A 13798-nucleotide genomic window follows, 5' to 3' on the forward strand; every position below is an offset into this window, starting at 1 on the left:
TGGTTCCTTCAGTTTTGTTTCTGTACTGTCATGAGCTTTTACATTTAACATGCTAACTGAGGTCTGTACAATCTGTCTGTAGTTTCTCTGACCCTGACCTTGAACTGAATTTGCTGGGACGTTCACTCCTGGGGAGATTGTGGCATTGTGTTAACAGACACCTGAATGCTACAGAGCAGCAAACTGCTAAAGCCTCTGCTTCTATCTTTCCACGTGCTAATAATCAGCTAATAATTTGGCTAATGTTACCCCCTCATTCCTATGGAAGCAATAAGGTTGTGCTTCATTTTTCACACTTGTCTTTTTTTTACAGAAAGTCACTGTGACTTAGTAGCAGTGGTGGTCACTTGAAAACAGTAATTCATTACTAATTACTGATTACTTTTCCAAGAAAGTAATCCCAATACTTTACTGATTACTTATTTTCCAAAAGTAATTAGTTACTTTATTACTTAGTTACTTATTACTTAACATTCAAACCTATTTTCTGCATATTCCAGCATAAAAATAGTTTTTTTGTATGTGTTTACACTCTTTCAAATAGATGCAAGTAAAACACAGCAAAAAATAAATAAAATCAAAGATTCAGCAGCACTAAATCCTGTTGCTCTTAAATCTGTTTTCACCTGTTTAGCAAGAGCGGAGCACGCAGAGGTTTGCCTGGTGCCACAGCGGTCATGTCAGTTGGGGGATCCGGGGGTCGCTCTGTGAATTTCACGTTCCCGTGGAAGCGTGCTAGGTGCTTGCTCAGATTTGAAGTTTAATTTTTCGCTGTGAAAAGAAGTTTTCTTCCCACGCAGACTGTACAACGGATGCTAATGTTTCTGTCACTTTTTAGGGACTCGAACTCAAAGCAATGTCAGTACTTCCACGCTTTAAACGCTGCATGGTCGTACTATCTCCTGCACTCCATATGATCCATTGTTGATCTGCACACGTTTGTTGCTGCCACGGGCGTCACACGCTCGTACGTCATTGTCATGAGACACTCTTGCAAACAAAATCACGATTAAGTAACACAGTAACACAGCGTGGTTGCGGGAAAGTAGGAGTAATCCAATTACTTTTTTGCAATAATTACTTTACTCATTACCTTAAGAATTAATCAGATTACGGTAATGTGTTACTTGTAATGCATTGCTGCCCATCTCTGCTTAGTAGTGAAGGTATTTCAATTATTTCTTGCTTGGAATAAGGACAAAGGCACCAACGTACATTTTAGAATGCTGTGGAAAGACTGCGGTGTTTGCCACAGTATCGCCTCTATGATGTGTAGTTCACACGAGGCTAAATGACTTTTGTAAACTCAAGAAGTTGTTTTTCATTCAGTTGTACTGAGCATTTATATCTATTATTAAACATTCAATTTTAATTTGCACAAACCACAGGGCGAACCTAGTCACCAAAATTCCACTTGACCATTCCTCTGAGGCTAACAGATACAGCCGTGAGAAAGAACACAAGCTTGATCTCTACCGGCTGTATGTCTGCAAATAGAAACATATACCACAAAGATGTAAGAAATAAACAAAATTACTTCTTCTTACTCATTATTTAGAGGCAGGAAATGAGCAGCAGCTTCGCGGTGCAAACACATTGATGTCACACTCGTTATTCTCTCTAAATTCTTTAAGAATGGAGCAATAAGAGTGACCTCCTATTCCCGCTTTTCCCCTCTGAGATGAGAAACTTAGCAACTTTGCTGTTTATGTCTTATAAATATTCAGGTATGATAATGCAGAGAGGTTACTGGGTTCGGTATTCTGTGGGGAGTGCAGCACAGATGGACAAAGAGACGCAGTTATATATGTAGACGGGTGTGTGCGTGAGCACGTATCAGGGTATTAATATGCGTTTTTGGTTATACAGCTGCCAGTTTTAAAAACTTCAGCTGGTAGTATACTTTGTTGGACACAACTGAGTGTGTGCGTGTGTGTGTGTGCATATGGTGGCAGCGTGACTTTATGTAAATACAAACTTTATAGAGTTGAAACAGAGAGGAAGGACACCATCTGGCCCAAAGTTCATTTTATACAACCACAAGGACAAGACCAGCACAGGAGAAAGACATCAAACGCACAGGTCAGACAGTAACAACATGATCTTTTTGGCATCATTACACCACCATCGATTACACATTTTAACTTCTGCATTTATTATCCTTGTTTTTTCACCTTCCCAGTTATTGTGCTTGACCACAAGGATATTTGGTGTCTGACCCACTCATAGACCGGTTGCAGCATGTGTGTCACTGTTTGCACCCTGGGAAGTTTTTCAGGGTCGTTTGCCAGAAAGCCGTCCCGAGGATATTAGCTGTCATGTGTCGTAAATGATGCCGCTGTGTTTTCTCTGCTGACCTTGCACAGTGAATTTATCCAGGCAAAATAAATGCTGCCCTGCAAGAATCTGCACTGTGCTGCATCACAGTGGGCTGTGTGTATCATTAAAAACGGTCATTTATTATATATAGTATACGCAGCTGTTGTTTCCACTGAGGCATTGAGTGTTCCAAGAAAACCTAAATGAAAACAGACTTTTAAGACTTCCTTTTGCATTTGGATCATGTCTGCAGTGGCTTTAGTTACAGTGTTTGTGTGGTGGGCTTGAAGAACATTTCTTTTTAAATACCATCAGTTTGTTCATTACTCAAATAATTATTCTTCTGTGTGCAGCAAATCTCAGGCTGCAGTGTCTTCTGGGAGGAGAAAGGGGGGAAACTGTAACAAAGAACTAATTTGTTGTGTAATAGCCCACTACCACACAGTCTTAGCTGGTCTAGAGGCTTTTCAAGCATGAGGTTTGTGGCCTATTAGAGGTTCCAAACCAGGCCCACTGGATGGCTGTGCAAAGTATGGAAAGTGCAGAGATATTTTTTTTTAATAATTCCAGATGTTGTGCTTCCAGGGATAATTCAACACTGTAGCCATTGCCACAAATCCAGGCAAGGATGTTGGCAACACAAAAATGATTTTACAGCGATTAAAAATACATGCATCTCTCAGCTGAAGTGTTATTGCTGGTATTGTGTTACTGTGTCTCACCAAAAAACCAAAGGGAACATTCATGTATCCTAACACAATTCCTCACCCGTATGCTCAAAGGCTACTGCAGGGAGCCTGTGTCAGTCCCCCCTGTGGTATCCTCACGCCTTACTGTCTATTCTACAGTGTTTTCAAAAAAAGAAGGCTACAAACTCTCAGAATATAAGTCCTTAATGTATTTTATGTTGTGGACCATTTCCAACACACTTGGATCTTGAGTGGACCGAACCAATGAAACTGTACGATAAATGTCCAAAAAAGCGTTATGCCCTCCTTCATATTTTCTGAAGCTGTGTAGTGGGCCGAATTGGAGTCCTTGCTGGGCTGATTCTGGTCCCTGGGCCTCATGTTTGACACCCTTGACCTTACAGTAATGACAATTTTTGCTTTTGGCTATTATTAAATTTGCTAAAATTCATTATTCTGCACAGCAATGCCTGTTTTTGCTGTGGCACCGTAGGAAAATGAGACTGCCGACTGCCTTTGGGAAGCAGCAGCTGTAAACTTGAAGTTATTATTGTGTGTCTGTGCAACTCCAGCTCTTATTACGCCGCGATGCATGCGTATAAAGAATGATGAGGCAGGCCAAAATGAAGCGTGCCCTCTTGACTGCACATGTGTCCTATAATCACAGAGAAGTGTTTGCAGCAGTATTGTGTTACTCCGGTTGTGTGGCAGCAGGTCCTACCAGCCTCCCACGCACACTCAGGAACCTTTAAAGTGACACACACGTCATGTGACCGACTCGTTTCACAAAATGTCCTGGTGCGTGTGTGCGTCTGCATAGCACAGACTAAAATGACTGTTGGATTTACATTTGCAGGAATGTGCTTTCCAACATGTGTGTTTGCTTGTGTGTGTGTGTGTGTACACTTTGTCTTCTGCTGAAGCTGTGTATCTCTGCATGCTTCAGCAGTCTGTGTTTGTGTGAGTTGGGTATTCCAGTAATGATCGCGCTTCAACTCAGGCTCCATTACAATGACGCATCAGTGTAGCTTTAAATGCTTGTTACCATGGAAACAGGCAGCCGACATACAAGTCTGATACTCAGACAATGGTCTCTCTCTCTCTCTTTCGTGCTCTTTATGTCACTTCGGTCTCCCTCCACCCTGCTGCTCTACCCCTCTGTCTGGCTTTCACAGCATCTTCCCATTCTTCCTGTTTCTTGCCTTGATTTTCATTCATTCACATCCCTCTAACACCCCCCGCCCCCTTTTCCTACTCTCCCGCTTTTCATTCAGTCCGACGTTTTTACCTCTCGCTCATTTTATTCACGTCAACCTTGTCGCGATGCCTCACATCTCTCGCCTCTCTTCTTCCATCGCCTACCTGTTTGTCACATCATCTTCCTCACCTCTTTCTCTTCATCCACCTCGGTCCTACTCGTGCTTCATCACCTTTGATTCCCTCTGTCTCCATCTCCTCTTTTTGGCCATGTTTTCTTTCCTTTGCTGTAAGCTCTGTTTGCAGTTATACAGCAAAGCTCTGATGCTCAAACAAACACAAACACACAGACAAACAAGAGCCTCCCAGATATATTTGCTATGGCACACAAGTTATAAAAAAACCAAGGTTTTCTGTATCCATGATAGCTGGCTCATATATCAACTTAAACTACATGTAAATTAAGAGGCCAGAGTCACAGGGAGCATAATATATAGCAAGTTGTTAAGCTATGATTTTGCTGATTTTGGGATTTTAAGGGTGAGGCCGCTGTTCTTTTTGACTGTACTTTGTATCCCATAGAAAATGTTTATTTTTTGTTTACTTTATTTAAAAAGTGAAAATATTAATTGGCAGAAGCGTATAATACAAATGTGCCAGATTTAGCCATGCAGGCTAATTTCCATCTGGCATCCCCACCAAGTCGATGGTGTTAGATATCAAAAACAGTAACACACACACACACTTAAACATCACGTCTTACCTTGCCAAAGCTGCCCTTGCCCAGCACCATGAGGAAGTTAAAGTCAGACAACTTCATGCGGTCTTGGTTGCCATTGGAGTCGAACCGGGATGCGGCGTTGGCTGACTTCCCTTCTGTGTTCTTCCCAGGACCAATTTTAGCCCTCTAGATGGGGGTGAGAGAAAATAAAGAAGAAATTAGGCAAAACAAACTTGGCACCCGACTCCAGGATTTCATTGTGAGCTAATATTTTTAAAAAATGTCAGGATGAGGATGTTGGTGTTATTGAGCCATCTGGACTTAATTAAGAAGTGCTTTTTGTAGCATTTTAATGTTAATGAATACTATTAGTAATTTTGAAAACACCTGCGTAATTGCCATAAACAGCGATCAAATCAGAGACAGATTGGTAAGCATGACTATAAGACCTAACAACTGAGAATTAAAGATCTGCTCTTAATGGTTTATATGGTTTATAACCATAATGACATAATATGGACCAGTCACAGTAGCTCTAGTTTTCTGGAAACTTCCAGGAGATGGCTGTCGTGGCTTCCTGGTGATTGCATAGAATGTTTTTTGCATTCACTTTACTGATAACAAGTTACCGGTCGCTCAGAACATGCGACACCCTCAACCCCAGGTCACCCACTGGGAGGCAACCCGTCTCCAAACAATTAGGTCCGACTCTGAAGGTGTTTTTATACCTGCAGTGTTTACTCTGTTTAAATTGATATCTGGTTTGTTTTCCCCCTTGGTGTGTTTCACTTGTGCAGGTGTGAACACGGTAATCGCACTTGGGTGTGGACCAAAACGACCACACTGAGACCTTTTAGATGGTTCCAAATGAACTTTAATGCAGTTTATCTATGGTGTGAATGTGATCTGACCTCGATCCGAACCAACTACCGGGTGTACGTTTCAAGTCTGAGCTAAAAACTTCCTGGAGCCGTGCATGCTCTGTACTCTGGGATGTAGGAGGTAGTATAGATGTCCAAACGTCTGTATGAGCTAGCAACTAGCCGTGGAATGAACATTCTCCATGTTCATGCTTGTAGTATTCCGGAACACAGAACCTTCTTCCTGTATTTACTTTTGTTGCTCCCGGTCCAGACACAGCTGGCCAATAAGCAGACTGAATATTCTCATCTAGTAAGTGGTGACGCATTTTGGTTTGAGTTCACTTGGATTTTTCTCTCTGCAAAAAGAAAACAAACCATGGGGAAACGCTACAAGTTCACAAACTCATCAACTGATTCAATCCAGAGTAAACGAACTGTAGGTGTGAAAACGCCCTGAGACTGACCATTGTGAGAGTCTGGACAGGCTGGGGATGGTTTGCCTCACATAGTTGTGTCTGATCTCCCTTATCAGGGCAGCAACGGAGCGGCAGTTCTTTGCCAGATCATTATTGCAGCCTTTGTGGTAACCTTTAGGATCTCTACTGTTTCTCCTATTCCTTTGCTTCAAGTTATAAACCTGTTTTTCCTGTTGCTACTTTAGTTTAGTCTTACTGTCTCCAGACCCATGAAACCATATTTGGAAGAACTACAAACCTTAAGCTTTCTGGAGTAACCCACCTGGCTTCCCCACTCACCTGCCTGCCTGCAATCTCGTCTCCCCATCTTGGCCTCTCTTGGTAACCCCTCTGATCCCTCTTGCACAACAGTGTGACGAGTAAGCACCATTTGCTTTTCCCTTTGTTTAATTTAGTTACAGCAGCTCCTTTATTTCTAACTCAGTTTTTTCCCCTCACTAAATCTGCACCAGTTGTGCCTCACTAACTTTAATTTGTTGATTCACTGTAAATAAAATCCCTTTCAATGTCCTCCATTTCTGTGACTCTGCTCCTTGGGGCCACCTTTTCACTCTTTCTGAAAACTATGCTTGGTGAAATTTCCTCTGAATGGAGGTAATGTGAATATATTTGAGATTTTCCCTGATTTATCACATTTAATCTCTGTATTATCATGAACAGATTGCATGTAATTGCTAAATTGACCCCATTCAATCACAACTGGTAGCAGACTGACTCTTGTTGCCAGCTTATTGTCATTTTATTGCTGTCTTGGTGCAACAAAGATTGTGAGTTCATTGCACGCACTAACTGTAATTGGGATCGTGTCACGGTTTTACGGGGCGATCGTGGCTCAAGAGTTGGCAGTTCGTCTTGTAATCGGAAGGTTGCCAGTTCGAGCCCCGGCTTGTTGTGTCCTTGGGCAAGACACTTCACCCGTTGCCTACTGGTGGTGGTCAGAGGGCCCGGTGGCGCCAGTGTCCGGAAGCCTCGCCTCTGTCAGTGCGCCCCAGCTTGCCATCACCAGTGTGTGAATGTGTGTGTGAATGACTGAATGTAGTGTAAAGTGCTTTGGGGTCCTTAGGGACTAAGTAAAGCGCTATACAAATACAAGCCATTTACAGTTTCAGTGACATGTACCACTGTTTTCCTTTGTCTGACTGCAAAATTAATTAAAAACTAGTGCACGCAATAAAACACAGTGTGGCAAAAAGACTTCTACATAGTGCTCATGTGTAAAGTATGATATTTGTTTGTGTTTGCATTTGTAACCTTTACTGGCAAGAACCAGAAAGATCTTTTTTATCTTTTTTTTTTCAGTTTATATAAAAACCACTAAGCGCACACAAATAATTACTGACTTTAAGATACTGAAGCCACAGACGTAAACATAACTCCATGCCTTTAAATTTTACTGTGAAACAATCAAAATGTGTTGAAAGACAGAAATCTTTCCCGTTGTGTTTCGTTTATCATTTATTCTGTTTCATTTTCACCTTCATCTTTATAGATTTGGCCTTTGTCTCTAACTTTCCATTTATTCGTGTGTATCAGCAGCTGTCAGTCCTCTGCTCGCTCTTCATTTCTAACCATCTCTCTGTCTCGACCTTGTCATTCCCTCTCGTCTTATCTCCCTTGTAAGAATTTTAATCGTATTCTCTACTTTGTTAAGCCGCGCTTCAGTTTTAAAATGCTCTTAGTATATTAATCTTAATTAATACATGCGTCCTCGCTCAGAAACAGAGGTACAGGCAGAGCACATCTAATCTTTTTTCCAATCTTATCTTAAACTGATGATCCACACTGACGGTCTCTGCACTTTTTGTCCTGTGCCGCTGCAGTCATTTCCTCACTGCCACTGCTCTGCGGCTCCCTGCACTGCGTGTGGTGCACGCCATACAGTTCTCAGCTCATCAATGGATAAAAGCCTCTATCTGTCTCCATCTGTTGTCACGCAAACACACACAGACACACAAACAAGCGGGAACAGTCAAGGTGTTTGCGAGCAGCGGAGCATGCTGAAGGCAAAGCCTGCAGAGTAATGCCGCTCTCGCACTAACTCTGTCTAAAGCAGGAATGTCAAACTCGTTTTATACAGCGGGCTACATACAGCCCACTTTGATCTTATGTGGGCCGAACTGGTGAAACTCCAATTTCTGTCAGTGTAAAAGGTTTAACTACGCATTCAATCAATGAGAGATCTTAATGTAAGACAAAGAAGAGCAATTGTAACATTATATCTCAGGTTTTCTACATGGTAAAGAAATGCTGCTGTAGTAAATGAAAGAAATCTGTCAGCATGACTCTTTGAGCTTAAATTGGAAGAATGTGTGTAAATCTATAACTGAATTACTTTGCTGTACTGTCAATGTCCATGAGGTTTAAAACTACAGTTAAAAGACCAAAATCTATGCCCTTTACATTTTCCAAAGCCTGCCAGCGGGCCAGATTGGGGTCTTTGTCAGGCTGATTCTGGCACGCAGGCCTTATGTTTGACGCTAAAGCCATGCAGATGATAAAAGACCACCAGACAAATGCTGAATGCAAACAGAAGGATGTCATTAAAGGTCCTCAGAACTGAAACCCCACCCCGCAAAACTCTGTGCCCTCTTAATTACAAGTAGATTTGTGTACTGGCTGAGTACAATAAGGCTGGGACAAAATACTGATGTACCAATATATTTTACTGCCTTCTCTGGTGACACAATTATCAATATAGTGGTGCCAAATTTGATCAGAACATGCGCCGAAGAGCGTTTACCAATCTCAAAAAGGCAAAGTATCGGACACGGTAAAATAAAGTGTTATTACTTCTTGATTTCCACCCCTAAAATACATTTAAAGCACTTGTTAATGATGCGGTTAGTTACAGTTACCACATGGTACCAATGTGTGTTGCAGAAACTCCTTTGAAATCAATTGATATCAGTCCGTGACACCAGGCAAACACTGCTCCCCCAAATATCAGTGGTGACGCTGAAGTCCCAGCTGTCTTCCAACAAGCTGTTCTAGATGCTTTTCCCACACATTTACAGCGAACTGTAAACCGAATGTAATCAGCATACAGGAAAATGAGAGCAAATTTATCGTAAAGGTCAAATCGCCTTCTCCTTCATATCTTATTCTGAGTTTCATCATGTGTATGAGATGGAGGCATCTGTGTCTTTCTTTCTGATTGCAACCTCTCTGAAGGCTTCACCCCAGAGGTTGAATTCAAGCTTGTGTGGACGCGCATGTTTCTGTGTGTGCGTGTGTGACATCTGCCCCCCCCGAGAATTTGTCTCAGTAAACGTCTGAGGAGCGTGACCTTGAGGAGACATGGGAAAGAAATACAGATTAAAAGAAAGAAAATCACAAGGCGGGCTGCAAAGGTGACAGCGGACAAAAAAGATAAGACAAGGAGGGAGAGGGAAACTGAATGAGGACAGGGAGGAGGAACGATGAGAGAAAGGGAGGATAGAAGGCAGGAATAGCTTCCCTATGAAGCCAACATTCAAACAATTAGCCATAAAGAATACTGCAGCGCACTTACATTAAACTTGTGAATGTTAAAATAAAGGCGCAATCAAGAAGAGTTATAGCAAAACTATCTAATGAAGGGAAAATCTCTTTTTTGTAATCGTCCCCCATGCAAGGTCTGATCCATTAACAGTTTTCTAGCTCTTGTGAACTCATCTCTCCTTGTGTGTGTCAGCCAGCTGCCCTCTAAACCCGCTCGCCTGCAATTCACCTCTCAGGTTTGCAAACCCTGCCTCTCTCCTCCCCGCCAGCTCAGCCACAGACCTCCGGGGCACGCCACTTGCCTGGAACTTTCCACTCTACACTTCCCTCCACAATCAACCTTTTAAACTCTGATTCTGTGTCCTGCATTTTTAGTTCACCGTTTCTTGGTCAAAACCTTAAAAGTTTTATCCCCCTACACTCATGTCGGCCTTCAACAGAGGAAACTGTTTTATCCCCCAGTGTCTGTGTGCAGACACGGGAGTGGTGCCAATCTTCTTATCAATTAGAAAAAAGTCCCACACACATGTCACATACAGTACTGTGTAAAAGTCTTCATTTCTTCAACTTTCTGAAGCTCTTTCAAAAATTTTTATTTTCTGTTAAGCCACTTAACTATGAGCCACGAGTCATTCAAGAATAAAAAAAGCCCCTAACTCAGGGGATGACCCAGCACCAATTGTAAATAGTGTCTTTCCTTTGTTACTAGTAGCCACAAAAATACATAATTTGCCAAACCTGCCAAAAAACATGCCAATGGTAATGCTGTTTCACAGACATAAAAAGTAATATTTTTGCACCATCAGGATTAGCTAGATTCAGAAAAATGAGTGGATCTCAGTATGGTGTGCAGCATGTCTCTAAAAAATTTAAGGAAACTGTACAAGTTGAGAACAATAGAAGCGTCAGACCTGAAAAACAATATTTAATGCATGAAAAAATTGGGGGTGGGGTTAAAGACCTTTGGGCAATACTGTATTTCAAACAAACTGTGTATTTTTCATCTTTTCTTTTTTTTAACATGCCCTGCAAGAACATTTTCCTAAACTGTGACAGAAGCAAATTTGCTACTAACATCACTATTTTAACACATTCACAAAAAGTCTTTCAGGTTTGTGGCTGAGTGTCACAAAGACAGAAGGAGGCGAGCAAAAGAGAGAGAGAGAAAAAAACAAAGTGGTTATCCTCAACGCTGCCAAATGAATGGGCCTACTGGTCAGCTGTTACTCACACACACACACACACACACACACACACACACACACACACACACGCACACACTGGGCCTGCAGTGTGCCAGACCGGATGGTGCTATAAGTGTGCCTGCCAACTGCTAACAGCTCTCCCAGAGTGGCCCTCACTCAGACACACAGATGCATAGTCCTCACACACATGCACACACACACACACGCACGCACACAGGTAACCCTTTAATCACCTGCACCTTACGTCAACTTTTATGATTTTAATGCACACACACCTCAAATTTCTGCCGTAGCTCCTCGTTGCCCTCCTCCCCCTCCGGAGGGACGGGTACATTGAAGTACTCGCCTTCTTCCTGGGAGAGCAGCTTAAACCTAAAGTGAGAGAATATTTCCAGTCAAATCAATTCCCAATTAGTTTATACAATTGGGGTGTTTAACTGCTGCCATTAACTGAAGCTGCTGACAGTTACTGCACCAATTTAAGGGCCTAAAGAATAATCAGGCCATTATTTACCAATTCATTCCCCTTCATGGTATTTTAACAAAGCCTGAGATGGGCTCAAAACACAGTGGAGACGCTTATCGTCCCACAAAATCAATACTATATAGTTTTCACATTTTTAAATAGCAAATCATTTGTGCTTGGCCTTTATAGATGCAGGGAAACAGATCCCTGCTCTTTACTTTCTTTGCTGTTAGGAAATATGCCTCCTCAGCCAGTTAGACTGTCAGATCTGAGCTGTGTTTCAAGCAGTTACGTCTCATGCCACAGTTATTTTGGTTAAAATCGTTCTTAATTTTCCTGTTTTGGCAGTGATCAACCATAAGTAGATAATATAACTGGCTTGTTCCCTGTTCTCTGAACCGCTTGTGCAAGATTTTGCATCGATGTTAAAAAATGACATGGGAAACAGATATGAAGCGACACTGTTGTTTATCAGGAGCTACCTTTCTGGTTTCTGTCAAAGGAGCTTGCAAAGAAAAGCGTCTGGACTTCTTTAAGTTGCTTGAAGACGTTTCACCTCTCATCCAAGAAGCTTCTTCAGTTCTAAGGTCAAATGGTGGAGAGTCCTGAGGTCAGATGACCTTGAGTTCCCTCCCCAGACGCCTTAACACCCACTCACATCTTGGGCCATCTGACCTCAGGAATTCGCATGATAAGGTGGGGCCAGGTTTCACAATGAACTCACCCAAAACTCTGGCTGATTGGGACCCACACCCAGTTTCACACCTTGGCTCAGGCGATTAGAGGATCATCAAGGGGTCCTTTTGTCCCTCTGTGGGGGGATACTCCCACTAGGTTTATATCTGGGACTCTCCACCATTTGACCTTAGAACTGAAGAAGCTTCTCGGATGAGAGGTGAAACGTCTTCAAGCAACTTAAAGAAGTCCAGACGCTTTTCTTTGCAAGCTCCTTTGACTACGATGACCTGGATGACTGAGAACCTTCACAGACTTTCTGGTTTCTGTACTCCACTTACTAGCAAAAATCTGCCCTTTAAGCAGCAAGGTGGAGCTGTTACTGAAATTAACACATGATAACAAGCTGGTCATGGTTGCTTATCTCATAATAAACACTTATTAATGACAGCCACTATGTTTGCATACTGATGGAGTTTGTGCTAGCTCCTTCAGACTGCCAACAATATATAAAAGGTATCACCAAAACTTTGAATCCTATAATGAACTCATACTCTTACATGTGTACATTTACAGTGCTGTGCTAAAGTCTCAGGCTGCCCCTCATTTCTTTATATTTTTTTTTTAGGAAAATGGGAAATTTATTGAAACATGTGCAATCACATGTGGAAATAGTGTGTATATAAGACAAAAACAGAGTTAGTACATTTCTGATTAGGCTGCATCTCTGTGTCAGGTCTCTGCTGGATTTTTATTCCCCATTTCTTAAGGACATAACTTTCATCTGCTGAAAGTCATATGTTGTAGATAGTTTTTAGGACTGCTACTTCTTCCTTTGTCCTCTACTTGTCCAGTTTCCTCAAATGTTTTTAGGGACATACTGCACACTGCGCTGAGTGCCAGGTTTGCAGCTAATAGCACTCTGGGAATCACCCTATTGGTGCAAAAATATTGTTTTATGTGTCAAACTTTGACATGTTTTTTAGTTTCAAGTAAAGAAATTGGAATACAATTGTCCTATGAGACAGGCTGCTAGTAACAAAGCACCTAAAGATGCTATTATATGGCTCTTTGCTAATTATGAATGCCTTTTTTATGCCTTTTTTATGCTTTAATGACTCTTAGGTCAGCATTAAGTGGTTCAATAAAGAAAAATACTGGACTGAAGGTGGGTGAAAAACCAGCCAATGTCCAATGAAAAACCTTAGAAGAGCTTCAGAAAACCAGAAGAAAGTGTGTGTCCTTGGATACATCAGGGGTGACTCAAGACTTCTGCACAGTAATGTACACACTGTACATATCTGCAAACTATTATTAGGACACAAGTATGTTTTAGCATTATTTCAAATACCACAGTCTCATACAGAGATTTAGCTTTACTCGCGCTCTGTATCTCCTCTCGCCAGCGAGTGTGAGCCTTCTGGGCTGCTCGAAGACGGAATAGAGGAAAACTTGCACAGGTTCACTCTGAACATCAGGTTTTTAATGGCATCTTTCCACCTCCACCATTCCACCTCAAAACCTGGCATCTCATTAAAAACCCTGACAGGGCAGCGTCAGCAAAAAATAAAAGAGAGGAAGATGGATATAGAGACTGGGCTACAGATAGAAAGTGCAGGAGGGAGGGAGGGTGGTGGAGATAAAGAAGCAGAGATAAAGAGATGGGGGTAGAGTTGCTCTGGCGCTGAGGATAATCAGACTAAAAAG

General features: G+C 41.9%; 1 protein-coding gene across 1 annotated transcript in view; it reads right to left on the reverse strand.

The window, feature by feature from the left end:
* The window catches only part of prkcbb (protein kinase C, beta b), a 90313-nt gene that overhangs the window by 25398 nt on the left and 51117 nt on the right, over nucleotides 1-13798 (reverse strand). The window contains exons 8-9 of the mRNA XM_006798042.2: nucleotides 11226-11322; nucleotides 4969-5112 (exon numbers count right to left, since the gene is read on the reverse strand). Of these exons, the coding sequence (XP_006798105.2) occupies nucleotides 4969-5112; nucleotides 11226-11322 (241 nt within the window). The remainder of the gene's footprint in view (nucleotides 1-4968; nucleotides 5113-11225; nucleotides 11323-13798) is intronic.

Source organism: Neolamprologus brichardi, chromosome 4 (genome assembly GCF_056152115.1).
Source record: "Neolamprologus brichardi isolate AB-2024 chromosome 4, ASM5615211v1, whole genome shotgun sequence".
NCBI lineage: Eukaryota > Metazoa > Chordata > Actinopteri > Cichliformes > Cichlidae > Neolamprologus > Neolamprologus brichardi.